The sequence below is a fragment of the Nyctibius grandis genome, chromosome 13 (genome assembly GCF_013368605.1).
Source record: "Nyctibius grandis isolate bNycGra1 chromosome 13, bNycGra1.pri, whole genome shotgun sequence".
NCBI classification, from domain to species: Eukaryota; Metazoa; Chordata; class Aves; order Nyctibiiformes; family Nyctibiidae; genus Nyctibius; species Nyctibius grandis.
In genome coordinates, this window is record NC_090670.1 from 15,575,404 (window position 1) to 15,591,413 (window position 16,010).

At 47.1% G+C, this 16,010-nt stretch overlaps 2 protein-coding genes across 2 annotated transcripts; one reads left to right on the top strand and one right to left on the bottom strand.

Annotated features, from left to right (window-relative positions):
* Positions 1–37: 37 nt before the first annotated feature.
* On the bottom strand, positions 38–8,118 carry UPF3B (UPF3B regulator of nonsense mediated mRNA decay). The gene is made up of 10 exons (XM_068411818.1): positions 7,873–8,118; positions 7,598–7,704; positions 7,366–7,472; positions 5,730–5,828; positions 5,260–5,370; positions 4,504–4,547; positions 3,634–3,822; positions 2,985–3,136; positions 1,973–2,285; positions 38–1,124 (listed from the first exon to the last, which is right to left on the bottom strand). Exons 1-10 carry the CDS (start codon positions 8,026–8,028, stop codon positions 978–980), a joined length of 1,425 nt encoding a protein of 474 aa, XP_068267919.1. The 5' UTR covers positions 8,029–8,118; the 3' UTR covers positions 38–977.
* Positions 8,119–8,379: 261 nt separating this feature from the next.
* NDUFA1 (NADH:ubiquinone oxidoreductase subunit A1) lies at positions 8,380–9,399 on the top strand. The gene is made up of 3 exons (XM_068412014.1): positions 8,380–8,727; positions 8,907–8,996; positions 9,303–9,399. Exons 1-3 carry the CDS (start codon positions 8,626–8,628, stop codon positions 9,321–9,323), a joined length of 213 nt encoding a protein of 70 aa, XP_068268115.1. The 5' UTR covers positions 8,380–8,625; the 3' UTR covers positions 9,324–9,399.
* Positions 9,400–16,010: the final 6,611 nt, after the last annotated feature.

Below are 16,010 nucleotides of genomic sequence, written 5' to 3' on the forward strand. Positions count from 1 at the left end.
GGCGGCCCGGCGGAGCTCAGTGAGGGACGGCGGCGGGACGAGTTTGTGCGAGTTTATTGGTTTTAGTACAAAAGAGCTATGGCTAAAATTCGCTAGCTTAGGAGGAGCTGCTACTGGTGAAGTCCCTTTCTGGGCTGTAAAACAATACTTCAAGTTACGAGGGAAGATGAGGCAGTACCGAGAGGGCAGGAGTTAGGAAACGTTTCGGACTCTGAAGAAGGGAGAATGCTGGAAAAGAACAGGATGCTCAAACCAGCTACGTTGCATTAAAAATAAACATTTCAATGTAGGTAGACTTTACATGATAATTCGTCAAGAAGTATTCCAATATTAAGCCAGCTTATTCATACACTCCAACTCAGTTACTTTATCCAGAGAACCACAGAAGAGGAAGGTCTCTCCCTCCCTAACGTTACTCCTGCAATGCCAGATGTTCTCCTCTTTACATGCCAGAGGGCTCCTGTTCACTGGTACCTCAACAACCCCAGCCTGCGTACCTGTCTCAGTGCTAGACTGACATAATTTGTCTGTCATTGCCTAGGCAGGAGCACCACACAACATAGCAACACCTCTGTTAACTCCAGGCAGCTTCAAGCTTGCCCTGCTTAAGTGCATCAAACACCAGCTCCGATCGCTTCATGGTAAAGCTCTGGCTTTAGATCCAGGTGTCATCTCCTCCTGACCACATGACTCATTTATTATCATACTTAAGGCCATAAAGTCCTTCTATTTTGCAACGATTCTCTTCTCTGTTGTAGTTAGATGCTGGGAAAATAAATTCAAATAACTGAAAATACAATGAGAACACATTTCAAATTCCGAATCTACAGCTGAGGTTCTTTAACCAGAAACATCCAACAGTGCAATGCCCCCTTTCCTTCCTTTGTTCCTTCTTCGCTTCGAAGGCACTTCTGGATTGCGTAGTACATGCTCTTTGGCTGCACAGACAGTCAGAACACATAAGGCTTGCATGCTAGTCACTCCTCTTCCTTCGTATTACTGGTCTCACTCTCTTGTTTCTTATCCGCTCCCTGATCTGTGGGCTTCGCAGCACTGTCTTCATACTGACACAGTCTGCTTCGGCTTCGGGCTCCTGGCTGGTACAGCTGCATTGCTGGACGATCCTGAAATAAATCAAAACTATTTAGACTCTTTCATAGCCCCATGCTATCATGGTTATTACGGCATCAGCGATATTAGAAATGGCTCAAATTCAAACTTTTCAAGGTGTTCTAAGTTAAGCTATTCCACCATGGTGGCAACGTAACTTCAACTGTCTCGAATCAAGGTTGTCTCTGTTGTAACGCAACATCCCTGTTCCAGCCACAAAGAACACTGCACATAGTTGAAGTTATTTGTAAAGAGCTTCCTCCTGAGATGAGTCCAGCTCACCCCCTCTCAGAATAGAGACCAGCTTCAAAGCTTCTTCAAAACCTTGAGTTTCATTTGTACCCGATAATGCCTTAAGTGACATGGAAAACTTGCACACTGATGCTGCAAAAACAGATTTGCACACTATATAAAACTAAACTCAAGACATTACTTCTTGAGTCTATAGGAGATCTTCTGTCATATTCTGCATGTAGCAGTCTTGTCCCTGTTTTGGGGGAACCTGTTCCATCACACTCCCGCTTCAAGATGTATTTTCAGGCATGTACAGCATCAGCAGAGATACAGGTAGATTACCGATGCTCTACTGACACCTTAAAGATACAGCCTATGGCATAAGTCAGCAAATGAAAAGGGATCAGTGTCTTTACAATTTAGCCCATGGTATCTTGGCTTAACTCCTACACAGTGATATTTCTTATCACAAACAGTTTAGCAAAGTTTAGCAGACAAATGGGCAAACTTTCTAGCAATGGCTGAGTTTGTTAACAGAACAGGGAGCAGTTTCAACAGAAAAATCATATGGTTCTTTCCCTGAACAAACTGGTCCCTATCAACACATGAATTTAAAGAAATCCAGCACCTTGTTTCTGATACGATCCCTCTTAATTGTATCCTCTTTTTTATCGTCTTTGGTTACTTTCTCAGATTTGTCCGTGCTGCTGGTAAAGTCTGTAAGATCACTTTTCTTTCCCTTTTCTCTGAGTAAGTCTCTCTCCTTTTTCACCTCTTCCTCTCTTCTTCTAAAAACCTTCTCTTTCTCAAAGCGCTCTTTCTGCCTCCGACGCTCCTCTTCTTGGCGCCTCAGTTTCTCCCTCTGTGCTCTCTCATATTCTCTGTCTCTTTCAAAATCTCTATCTCGGTCCCTGTAGTCCTTTACACACTCATCTTCTGATCTGTATGAAAACAAAACTGAAAATTAAGCTCAAAAGATTCATCAAACAGAGCTGGGAGATCAATGTAATACTGGTGTAAATCTGCAATACGAAGATGACACACTGGTAGGTTCTAGGGAGCTTTTGGGAAGCTGCAATAACCTGAGTCATGCATGACAACCAGAGATGACACTGACTGCTAGCACTTCCTAGCCTTCTACTCACATAGCTGGCCGAGAGTCCTCTGGCTTTGGAAAACACCTCAATTTCTCTCTCTCATCTCTATTTCTCACGTGGCAGAACTGAACTTTGAACAGATCACGGAGCTGTTGAGAATTACACTTTCCACTTTGACTTTTACAAGACTTAAAGGGACCAGTAACTGGAGTACACCTCTCCTCTTGCCATGGTTATAGTTCTCTCATTGCAAGGACAGTGCTGCAGGTCACCTACACCTGGGCTTCCTTTGCAGAGTTCCTACAGCGAGTTGCCAAAATATTAAAATTTGTCCACTAGTGAAGAATTGTCAGGTAATTCACACAGCTTTCTGTAATCAAGGGGATGTGCACTGCCACAGAGAACACATCCCATGCCTCATATCAGAAAAATAATTTGAAAGGAATTTCAAAACATGGTCACGGCAGAGCAGCCTAAGCCTCAGTACTATCAGGAAACAAGTTATATATGCATAATACATATTTATAGCAAGTACTAGAATACTTTTTTGCCTTCTCTTCTTTTGTCTCCCCATCAGATCGTTTGGCAGATGCACTACTCGCATTTTTTTCCTCCCTCAGAGTCTCTTTTTCCAGTTTCTTGGATTTTTCTTTTTTCTCCAAGTCTTTTTCATCTTTCTCAGGCTTCTTAAGTAGCTACAAAGAAAACAGAAGTCTCAACTAAAAAGCTCACTCTAACACATATTGTCTGGCACAACACCAAAATTGCATCAAAGGAGCCACAGTCCAGTAAGAAATAAACATTAAAGTAATACTACTGCAAATGGTAGTATTTCTAAAAGCTGGAGTGTATGAGTAAGCATAATCCACACAGCAGACTAGGGTTTTTCTCCTAAAACAGGCCATTTTAGAAAGCTTAAAAATAAATCTCCATTCCATAGTGAATTCACAATTCTGTTTACCACAGCATGTACAACAGTCACATGACAAAAGCTTTAAATATTACTATGAAGCATTACAGCATGTAAACCTTTACAATGCCTAATATTGAATATTACAAAAAAGTGGTAATTTACTAACACCAAACTCATGTGATTCTTCACACAATACTCAAAGCACATTTTGAGAGACTGATATACAAATAATAGGGGGAAAGGGAGTGTAACAGTTTATAATAAAGAACTGTTCTAGACCTTAATCTTTGGTTCTTCTTTTGATCTGTCTCTCTCTTTTTCTGGGCATCTGTCTACCTTCTTCAGTTTTTCTGCTTCTTTTCTCTTCCTTCTCTCCTCCTCTTTCCATTTTCTTCTTTCTTCTTCTCTTTGTCTTTTTCTTTCCAATTCTCTCCTCCTCCTCTCCTCTCTTTTCTCTTCTCTCAGTCTCTGTGTGTGTAAAAGCAAAGAGAAATAGTGTATTTCCACACTAGAAAACATCCCTTTAAGCCTCACAGGATACCCTGCCACAGAGTGATAAAGTATTTCATCACCAAATAACTCACCTCAAAACCACCCCTATTATAAAAGAAAATGACCAAAGTCCCGATGTCTCTATTGTTCTGTTGTGAACCTGAACATGTTACAGCAACATTTCATTTTTTTTCCTCACTCATAAACCTTGATTTGTACTGTCTTAAAAAAAACCAAACACAACACTGGCCTCACCCTTTATCATTCTCATTCTAATTAAATCTGCCCCATCTGTGATTTTCTCCATCGCTAAAAGTTAAAATGGTATTATGTGCTAGGAGAAAGACCATCTACAAGGACCTCAGCCATAACTGCATTGAAAATGAAAGCATTAAAATGGAATCTGGTTTGGCAGTGCCACAAGAGACATTTAGCTGTGACCAGAACGCACACAAAGCACCACCATTCCTTCAAAGGCCAGCGTTCCAGTAGTTTAAAATATGTGACCCAGATGTTAACAAGTAAGTTGAGTCAAAAGCTTCTTCAAAAGGAAGGGCAGAAATATGTCCATATACACCATTGCAACATACACACCCGTGCTTTAAATGAGCAAATTGTACTTGAAAGCAACAAGAAGATTCTGGAGATAAGTCTTACCTGTTTATTTTTCAAGAAGTTCAATAAAGGAGTAGTCTTTTTAGCTAGAGAATATATAAAACAAATGTAAACAATTTGCCTTATCCAATACTGCAATACCTACAACAAAACCCTACCTGAAATGAAGAAGCCTTATGGATTACCCAACCTACTTCCTCTCACATACAGCAACACAGCAGTGAAGCAAGTATTCCAATCCTATCTCTGAACAGTGGCAACTATTAGGATTCTATAAACTCCTTTAGGACACTACTATGATATCCAGTACACCCATCTGTAATGGGATATTCAGTCTGCATTAAGCTTTTTCCAGATTCTCTCACTTTGAAAGAGACACCTGTAACCTGCTTAAAAAAAGAGCATTCTGGTAACTTTTGTGGTATTTTACCCAACCACAATATCTCTTAACTTGTGCCTGCATGGAACATCACTGCTCACAGCATTTTGCATTAAACATCACCGCATCTCACTGAAATGCAGCCACTCCACAGCCTAGTCTGGCTAACAAACACCCGACCAGCAGTTTAAAACAGGAAGGAAGGTTATCATATAAAAATTAAACGTAAAGAAGAATTTAGAGCATGGGAGCAAAATAGAATACTCTGAATAATATTAGCCTAAAGGCTTAACAAATACCAAGCAAGAACACAAAAGAATTCAATCTCCTCAAGGTTGAGAAATCACAGCTTCAAATTACACCACATACATTTCTTTGTGCTCTAGGAAAATGTAACTCTAGTACATAGATTTCCATACCTATTAGCTCTTTGTTTCTTGCCTCTATTTCCTCCAACAAAGTTTCAGGAGTGGAGGTTAATTTTTCATCATCTGCACTGTAACTTTCCAAAAACTTCTTGTACTCTGGATCTACAGGGGAAGGGAAAGGGGAAAAAAAAAGGAAAAAAAAAAAAAAGATATACTGTAGCATGAAAAGAATTTGCATTGTGCACTGCTGGAAGTCTGGGTTAGATTTGCATAAGTTGTGTTGTTTATACGTCACCTTTTCATACGCTGGCAGCTCTCAAATGAGCCGCTGCATTATATTTATCTAGGACAAACACATTTAATAGATTTGCACCTGACAAAGCAGTCCTAATAAGCTTCACATATAATTAAGCAAACATTCTATTGATAAAACTACAGTGTCACAGTAAAAACATGATATTCAAATTACTGCTAGGTCTTTCGAGTCTACACATGCAAAACAAACTAGCTAGCTGTTATACCATCTTCGATAGTTCCGGTTTTGGCATCCTTTTTCTTACTCTTCTTTTTTGCAGCTTTTTGGAAAGGTGCGAACTCAACTATGGCAGCATATTCCTGACCTGTTAAGAGGAGAGGGAAAACTATATTAAAATAGAGATGAAACAGATAAAATACAGTATATTGTCCATGTCTAAAGCAGGAAGATAAGCCTCACAAGAAATACGCGATACTAGAAGAGACTACTTGGACAGTGTAAAAAAAAATTCTTGCTTTTTGAAAGCCATTTAGTAAGAAAACATTTTAGAGACAGCAGAATTCATGAACTAAACACTCTCACTATGTTACAAAACAGCAAATTCACCAATTCACAACAAGAAGGAAATACTGGATTTAAGACTGCCCACAAGTGTCAGTTCAGCCACCTCAGCTACACCGCGTCACATAATATCCTCATCCTACAGACTATGCGTTCTTTGTGCAAGTAGAACAGACTATTTTAAGTTAATGCAACCGAGGCAAATCTCAATTTTTGGCAACAGAATGCAAGACGTTACAGGCAGGTGTCAAAAGTTTTGTCTTGTGACAAGAATGCTACATTTATGGCTGCGTAAATCCAATTTTGCTGTTGGGTATGGCAAATACCGTGTGCTGTTACACTGCAAACCAGCTTATTTACAAGATCTAGGTGATATTAGAACCTTGTCATACAACACTACTAAATAAGCAAGAATCTTGTGGACAGAGCTTTGTGTCACGTAAAACACCTGGCTGGCTGAAATGTAAAACACGTGTACTTGAAGCAAAGCTCAAGGTGAAATCCTTAGCCTACTGAAGCCAACAGGAAGACTCTTGTTAAAGCTTTTGCTAAATCTGTAAATTTAAGGTCTATCAATGAGAGACTAACAAGTTTTAGTGCTACCCAATGTAAGCAGCTTTGAAATGCAAAGTTTAAAAACATGAGAAGTACTGAATACCTAACATGTATTTAGAAAAAAGATAAGCAGCGACTAAATACTTGGATATTTAACCAATGAATTAAGCAACATATTTTTTTCCTACAGATTAATGTCTCCAGAGAGCAGTCACTTTCACAACTTAAACTGCAAAGAACAAGCCGTTCCTTCTACTGAATCAAGATGACTCAGTTGTAAATTCAAACAAGTAATAATCTGAATGAAAAACTGACCAAAAAATAAGTCACACTGTTAGAAGGGTACAGAACAGGCGAGGGGAGTAGCAGAGGGTGGCGTCATTAACCTCAGCTTCATTTAGTTTGGACAGCGACACCACCTACCCACTTTCACTTTTCAGACTTTATACTCGGGTATGACAATGCAAGTATTAACCTCAGTAACGCAGCAACTGGGTTTATGTCGATACCACTGCTACCTTGATGTACGCTTAACTGGGTTTTACACATAATATACAAAATCAACTTAGAAATACACAAAATCAATTTATCTTAGTTTCTACAAAGCGTAAGACATTTTTTCTTTGTTCTTTGAAATACTGCATGACGTTCATTTAAGGGACTAAACCCAAACAAGTCAGAAGTGGCATGTCAGGCTGCTCGCACCCATCCTTCTAAAATCCAGCGAGCGCATCGCACACACACCAGCAAAGATGCAAACGCGCAGCCGAGCGCCGTTCACTTGCCTTTGTGATCGACAAACACGTAGCCGTCGAAGCGATCCCTGAAGAGGACTATGTCTTCCTGGTTTTTAAAGTTGATATAGGCTCTGGAGAACATGTGAGGGTACAAGCTGCAGAAAGACAAGACCGAGAGCAAGGCTGACGAGGCGGAGGCGCCTCCCGGGGCCCGGCTGGCGGCAGTGGCGGCTCTCGGGAGCCGCCACGGGGCCGGGGGAGGGGGGACCGGCGGCCGTACCTGGAGTCGTTGGCGAAGAACTCGAAGTAGTCGTGCTCGGGCAGGGGCTGGAGGTGCTCCTCCAGCTGCTCCTTCGTCAGGCTGGGCGGCAGCCGCCGGACCACCACCTGCGGCACGGTCACGGAGCTTAGGGCGGCCCGCACCGCCGGGAATAAGGCATTGCCGCTCCCCTCCCCGCTTCCCGGGGCGGCCCCAGCTCCCCTCCCCAAGGGCCGCCGCGCAAGGCCCGTTACCGTGGGCGGAGGGCCCCACACCGAGCAGCGCGCAGGCCCCACCTTGCTGAGCGTCTCCTTCTTGTCCTTGGGCCGCTCGAGGCGGTCGAGCTCGGCGCCGCCGGCCCTGCCATCCGTGCCGCCGGCGGGCCCCGGCCCTGACAGGGCCCCGGGCCCGCGCCGCTCCTTGGGCCTCGCGTTCTCCTTGTCCTCCTTCATCCCGGGCCGCCGGACAGCGCCGCCCGCCGCCGCGCCTCTCGCGCGACTGCGCCTGCAAGGGCCGCGAGCCGCGCCCTCGGCCGAGGCCTGCCCGCCGCGGCCCCGCCGGACTACGGCTCCCGGCATGCACCGGGGCGCCCCGCCGGACTACGGCTCCCGGCATGCACCGGGGCGCCCCGCCGGACTACGGCTCCCGGCATGCACCGGGGCGCCCCGCCGGACTACGGCTCCCGGCATGCACCGGGGCGCCCCGCCGGACTACGGCTCCCGGCATGCACCGGGGCGCCCCGCCGGACTACGGCTCCCGGCATGCACCGCGCCCCGCCGGCCTACAGCTCCCGGTGGGCCCACGGATCGCGGCACCGCCCGCACCCGGCGGGATCAGCCTCCGGGGCCGCCGCCGCCGCCCCCGGGCGGGCTGGGGCGCAGCCCTGCCCTCATTTCGTGCCCCGGCATCACCGAGGCGCGGCCCCTCCAGCAGCGCTGCCGCTATCCCCCCGCTTCCGGGCCCGCCTCGGTAGTGACGGCGGCGCGGGGCAGGGTGGGAGTGCCCGCAGGGAGCCCGGGGCGGCGGAGCGGACAGCGGTCACCGGCGATATGTGGTACGAGATCCTGCCCGGCATGGCCATCATGGGCATCTGCCTCAGCATCCCCGGCCTGTCCACCGTCTACATGCACCGCTTGTGCAACGGCGGCAAGGTCAGCGCGGGGCGGGGCCACCTGCTCCCCCCTCCCCGGGGTCCCGGCGCTCCGCTTCCCCCGGGGCCATCTTTCCCCCAGCCCCTTTCTTCCCCTGGGATCCCTTCCCTCCCGGGGTTCCCTTCCCCCGGGATCCCCTTCCCCCAGGCCGTGACAGGCCGCGCTGTGCGTGCCCGCAGGAGAAGCGGATCGCCCGCTATCCCTTCCAGTGGACGCTGATGGAACGAGACAGGCGGCTGTCGGGCGTCAACAAGTACTACGTGTCCAAGGCAGGTGCTGGGGGCATCGGGCAGGTACCGCAGGGAGGGATGTGGGAGCCACGCGCTGCTCCCAGCCGCTGTCCCCGAGCGCTGGGCTGGGGGCTCCCACGGCCTCTGAGGTGGGCACTGGGGCTGGCGGAGCTTATGCTGTACCTGCAGCTGGCCTGTCTGTAGGCATGTGCATGTTAAATCCTTTTTTAATTACGACTTGGGTCCTTAAGAAGCATAGTTTGAAAACCTGTCTTTTCAGCTATGCCCTCTTGCAAGTTAGCGACAAGCACGGTGCAGATAGAGCTGTTACTTTTTCTTTTTCAGGGTCTGGAGAATATAGACTAAGGTGGTGGCACTTTGAAGAATCCACATATCTATATAAAATGATTTAACTCTTTATTAAAGATAGACATGTATTCAACCCTTGTGTCTGTGTTGCTGTGGTGGGTTGACCCCGACTGGATGCCAGGTGCCCACCAAAGCCATTCTGTGACTCCCCTGCTCAGCTGGACAGGGGAGAAGAGATACGACAAGAGGCTTGTGGGTCAAGACTTGGAGATTACATACAATTATCATCAGGGGGAAAACAGACTCGACTTGGGGAAATTAATTTACTACCAACCAAATCAGAGTAGGGCATTGAAAAATAAAACCAAATCTTAAAACATGTACCTCCACCCCTCCCTTCTTCTCAGGCTCAACTTCACTCCCATTTTCTCGTACCTCCTCCCCCTCAGTGGTGCAGGGGCACAGCCTGCCTCACCATGGTCTTCACCATGGGCTGCAGGGGAATCTCTGCTCTGGTGCCTGGAGTACCTCCTGCCCCTCTGTCTTCACTGACCATGGTATCTGCAGAGTTGTTCCTCTTGTATTTTCTCACTCCTTTCCCTCCTGACTGCTGTCATGCAGCAGTTTTTTCCCCCCTTCTTAAATATGTTATCTCAGAGGCGCTACTGCCGTCACTGATGGGCTCAGCCTTGGCCAGCGGGGGGTCCGTCTTGAAGCCAGCTGGCATTGGCTCTATCGGACATGGAGGAAGCTTCTGGCATCTTCTCACAAAAGCTACCCCTGTAGCCCCTCTGCTACCAAAACCTCGCCATGCAAACCCAATACAGTTGCATATAAGCTTTGGCCAGAATTGGTTTCCTCACTTCATGCACTCAGATACACACTACGCAGGCGTCTGTGAGAGGAAGAAAAGGAATGCCAGGAGGACGACTGCGAAACTACCGGTGCGGATGCACCTGTAATAACAAGTACTAGCAAAACGCAGAAAGGCAGCAAGACGGATCCTATTTTTGCGCCCACTTCTGCTGCCCTGCAGTTCCCCGTAGCAGCCCTGCGGACTGCGCGGCAGTCTGCGTGACTAGCCAGTGTCACCTCCTGCAGCTTGCGATTCCTCCCTCCCAGCACAGTAATATTCAGCAGTTTTAACTCACAATACAGCCAAAAACTGTTTCTGCTACATCCTACATCCGCTGTAAATGACTCTTACTTGTCTGCTTGTTAAAGCATGACAAATGGAAGAGTGAAATGTGGATCTTGTGTCACTACCATTAACACTGATTCACTGTGAGGGTGTGGAAGAACCACAAATATCCACATAGGGCGAACAAGGTGCAGAATCACATAAATCAGAGATATTTCTGAGAAATTTCCAGCCCTGTGACTAGGAAGTTATGCTTAACTCAGCTGGACAGAGCCTACTGAAAGAGCAGCCAGGCCAGCAGCAAAACACCCTTTTACTGTTCCACAGCCCATGAGAGCTGAGGATGCCCAGCAGCACTGGAAGTTGTTTTCTGCTGACTGTATCCAAGTCCATTTCTCTGCTCCATGCAAGTGTCTCCGTAATATTATTCCCTCTATTTGCTTGTAGCCATATTGAAAAAGTAATAATATTGCAGAAAAAGAAAATAGCACTGACATAAATAGAGTTCTTCTGGATTTACACCAGCATGATTAACAGCAAATTCAGGCACAGAAATTTGCATCTGAATTCCTCTGCTGATTAGTTGGGTTGGGACAAAGTGTTTCTGACAGTCTACCAGTAGTCCAGAACCACAACTCATAGCCTGTGTCACTGAGCAGGGACACTTCTCTCTGTCATCTGATGCTTCTCTGTGGCACCCTGTGTCCAGGCTCTGAGATGTTGTTGTTTAATCAAGCTGTCCATCTGCTCGTGCTTTCTAGATGTGGTCAGCCTTGGGTTTGGCTCCTGACAATCTTGTCAAGGTCCCAGTTCTCTGAAGGGCTGAGAAGAGCTTGGGAATCAATGAAATACCAGCCCACAGCACTTACCACCAGCTAGTCAGCTACAGCGCTGGCTGGAAAGACAGAAGAACTATCAGGAAGAGAAGATCAGGAGGACAACAGGGAAAAGATGTGGAGATCAGGATGGGAAGCAGAGGAGGAGACAAGCTTCCAGGGCTCACACTAGCCTTGGGCACCTCCCCCAAACTACACAGACAGCTGAAGAGCAAACCAGGGCTGCTTTAGGCAGGGTTTGCTGTAATCGTTCCAGACACCAAGGGGCCTTGAACAGCTCTTGTGAGACTCGTACTGCCTGGGTGAGCATGTCTCCATGGAGAATTTTGGGGTCAGAAGAGGCCTTGTCTCTTTGACAGCATGCCTCGGGCTGTGCTCACCTTACAGCATGTCCTGAGCAGCAGATGGAATAATCTTCCTTTGTTGCATGAGATGCAATAAATGAGCAGGCCTCATCTGTCACACACACAGAGCTTTTCAGGGGGCTGCGTCCCAGCTCTCGCCTCCCCAGCGGTTCTAGCACAAGACCTTCCCATCAGCTGCTAAGTATTTTCCAACCTGTTGACCAGTTCCTTCTCAGATGCTTCCCCATGTCTTGGCACAACTCCTACGCCAGGGTCCTCAGGGTCCTTTTCTCCCATCTGTCTTTCAAAGCAGATGTCTACGCTGCAGTTGTTCTTCCCAATGTTGTTACTGAGGGGATGAAACCAAATGAGGAAAACTCCTGTGAGAAACAGAGAACAAAGTGTGCCAACGAGCAAAGGGAAGTTTCACAGCTCTCTCTCGCTCTGTGGTGTTACCTGGTGATGTTCATTCTCCCATCTCCTACAAACCTAAAGGGGCTTCCCATCTCTCTCAATCCCTCCTTTCACCTTCAAGCAGTCAGCATCTCTGTCAGACCACGAGGACTAGGTCCCACACTTTGCTCATTTATTCCTCTAGTAGCTGAGTCCTTGTAACAGCCCCTTGTCATCCTGGAAGATTGGCTGCTGGGAATTCAGCATGCTGTGTTGTGCTAGAATATCTCTGGCCTCTCTCATGTAGCATCTGTGGTCCTTTCTGAAGGGCTCTGTGTCACAAGCGCTGGTGTTCAGCAGCTCTGCGGAACGGGCTGCATGAGGCTGTTGGGCAGAGCACAAAGCAGGAGGCTGGTCTAGTGCCCAAATTGTGGAGACTGGCGGAAATATGACAGAGGATCCGGCAGGATCCCACATCTGCTTTCCTGCTCATACCGTCTTCCCCTTCCGGGAGACTATGGCTGCTGGGGAGGAATTTCCCAGGTCCCCATCCATAGGGGCCCCCCCGAATGCCGACGGGGATGCGGGGAGCCCATTGGCTGGCACCTGCCTTGCCATGGCAACAGGGAGCAAACACTCCCTGGATTGCTCGGTACCACGGCCGGGGAGCTGCTCTGCGGGTCTCGTCCCTGCAGGAGGAAAGGACAGACGCAGCTCCCTGGGCGCCAGCCACCCCGTCTGGAACCAGACTCCTCAGGGCTGCAACCCACCTCTGCCCCGAACCCACCTGCCTGGCAAGGGCAGTCCGGAAGCAACAGGAATCGCTCTGTGCAGCTGTAAGTAGGGCTGAGCAGAGGTGAGTTAGGGAACAAGGGCCCAGTAGAGGCAGACTGGCCCGCTGCTCTTCATGCTGTCTCAGAAACACTTTCCAGATCGGCCTGAAGTTTCTCAGACAGGTCCCACAGCTCTGAAAACCAACTCTCTCTCAGTGCCTTTGTGCGTTTCTCTTTCTAAAGCTGAAGACAATGGAAACAGGAGAGGAAAATGCTGCCAAGGAGGAAAAAGCTCACATCCTCACAGAAAATGCAAGCGGTACAGACGAATATCTTCCAGAGCTGGAGAAAAAAGAGAAAGGTAGCGTGCCTGCTCTATTTGCATGTGTCAGGATCTTCCCAGAAGGATTTATCAGCATTTTATCTATTTTAGAAACCAAGGATGTCATCGAAAATATCCAGAGGATCACAGGCAACAACTTCACAGTGGAGAGAGGATGGCAGGAGATTGAAGAAATCATTTCCGTGAGTGACAATTCCATCCACTCCAGAAGCTCACGCCTTCTCCCTGTTGAGGAGCGTGAAAAATTAAAGGAGAGCACTTCAGTTCCTTTTTAGCACCTCCCTCAAGTCACCTGTACCAGACAGAGGGAATCTTAGTGCCATGTGTTTGTTCAGCAGACATGGGAGGTTCACGAAAGATGGCTTCACTGGTCAGAATTTCTCCAGGAAGAAGAACTGCAGTACAGCAAGAGGTACCATTACAGAGTTTGCTGGAGCGTCCCAACGCGCAGAAAACCCATCCCACGAGCAACAGCAAGCGTCTACTTTGTTATAGAGATCTCCAAAATCAAACCTGCCGTGAGTACTCAGAGATGGCATCCACCAGTCCTTTAATGGACAACAGTACAGGAGGGGTCCTGAGGCAGGGAAACGCCAGGGCAGCGGAGAGACCAGCCAGGAGCTGACAGCTCTCAGGAGAGATGCTGATGAGGCCTGGGCATTGCCAGAGCAACAGTGGGAGATATAAACACGGTGTAATGGAAACTAGCAGTCAGTTGCTGAGGGGAGCAGAAGGCTGGTTTAGTTCCCAAATTATGGACACTGGCAGAAACACGACAAACACAGAATCTGGCAGGATCCCACATCTGCTTTCCTGCTTGTACCATCTTCCCCTCCCAAGCAACAGCAATCGCTCTGAGCAGCTGTAATCAGGGCTGAGCAGAGGTGAGTTACGGAATGCAGGGTCAGTAGAAGCAGACTGGCCCGGTGCTCTTCTTGCTTAGAACCCTTTCCCAGATCGGCCTGAAGTTTGTCACCTGTACAATAATATATTGCAGCTCAAGAGAAATAAAGAAATAAACTGCACTGAGTAGAATTTTTACCTCCAGAACCTCTGCTTAGTCATACTGAACCTTAGCTTTTTTACTTACTGGCTATGGATCCCAAAGTAGCAGTCCACCAATGTAGTGGTTTAACTCCAGGTGGCAACTAAGCACCACACAGCTGCTCACTCACACCCCCCGATGGGATGGGGGAGAGAATTGGAAGTGTAAAAGTGAGAAAACTTGTGGGTTGAGATAAAAACAGTTTACTAATTTAAAAAAATAAATAATAATAACAAATTGTGAGGAAAAAAATAACCAGGGGAGAGAAGATAAAAACTAAGACAGGCAAGTGATGCAAATGAAAACAACTTCTCACCACCAATCAATTGATGCCCAGCCAGTCCCCGAGCAGCGGCCGCTCCCTGGACAACCTCCCCGCTAGTTTTATTCCTCAGCATGATACCACACGGTATGAAATATCCCTTGGGTCAGTTGGGCTCAGCTGTCCCGGCTGTGTCCCCTTCCAACTCTTTGTGCACCCCCAGCCTACTCGCTGGTGGGGTGGTGTGAGGGGCAGAAAAGGCCTTGACCCTGTGTAAGTGCTGCTCAGCAGTAATGAAGACATCCCTGTATCATCAACACCGTTTCCAGCACAAATCCAAAACACAGCCCCACACCAGCTACTGTGAAGAAAATTAACTCCATCCCAGCCAAAACCCGCACAGCAGTTCACAGCCACTGGTCAGAAATCTTATATCCTAGCACAGGCTTAAAATTGTAACAACTGAGTCTTTGCCTTCACAAGAGAGTACTCAGAGGCTTTAAACCAAAACTGTTCTAATCCATATCAGAAATGTTGTACAAATACACAGGTTATTTTTGAAGAAGTAGATAGTAGCTCTTACCTAATTAAAATGTCTGCTTTTTGAGGTCCTGTATGTGACCTCTGCCCTGCCTCTCCTCTCTTGCAGACCTTGCCGGTGGACATATTCTTCACTCTGGAGGCCAGCAGGCTGATTCGCAGGTAATGTTATCGCTCTTCCATCACTGACAACTCGGGAGATTCTAGCAAGCTTTTCCATGACAAAAACAAACAGGGAGCTTGATGTAGTAACAGCAGAGAGGTGGAAGCAGCTGTCAAAATCTTGCTACGCAAAACTGAGTGACCCTGCTCATCATGAGCTTCACTCCACCATACGCATGGCTAGTCACCCCATGAGCATCTGCCTTCTCCATAGTTAATTTGTCCTGTATTTACAGAGGGTGGTGCCCTTTTTTTCCAGCAGATAGACTTGCCCTGTGAATAAAGGCCCGCTCTCAGCTGGCCAAACTTCAATTCAGTATTATTCTTACAATTTACCCTCTTTTTATTCCATCCTCCAGGCCAGAACAGTGTCAGTTTAGAGAAAAGTGGCTTAAGGACATAATTGAAAATAAAATAATCCTCATGAAAAGACTTACTGTCTAATGAACAGCTCCAATTCACCATCACCAACACTCTGTTGGTATTTTGTGGAGAATCAAATAAACACAATGAATGGCTTGGCTCTTCCTTATTAGCATTCCTATTTTGTGGATGCATAAAAAGCATCAAATCTGTGCAAAATCAACTACAGCCTGACCTGGCAGCTGGCTGTATATGATGGTCCCTTGCACGTATGGCCGGGTATGGCAGGACGGAACCAGGTTCCAGCGTGTAAATGGGAAGAGGCAGCTGGGCTGGACTTGCTGTTTGTGAACACCAGGTCTGCAGAACTCCAGGGCAAATGTTATAGGACTTTTATTTTCTTTATACAAACATACAAGACATCTCTGCTGCCAAAATTACAATACAGAGATTTAGAGGAATAAAATACCCCTCTAGAAAACACTTTGTTTTTAAAAGCATTTGAGAAAAAGGCGGCAAAGTGGGGGTATGTTTGGAAATAT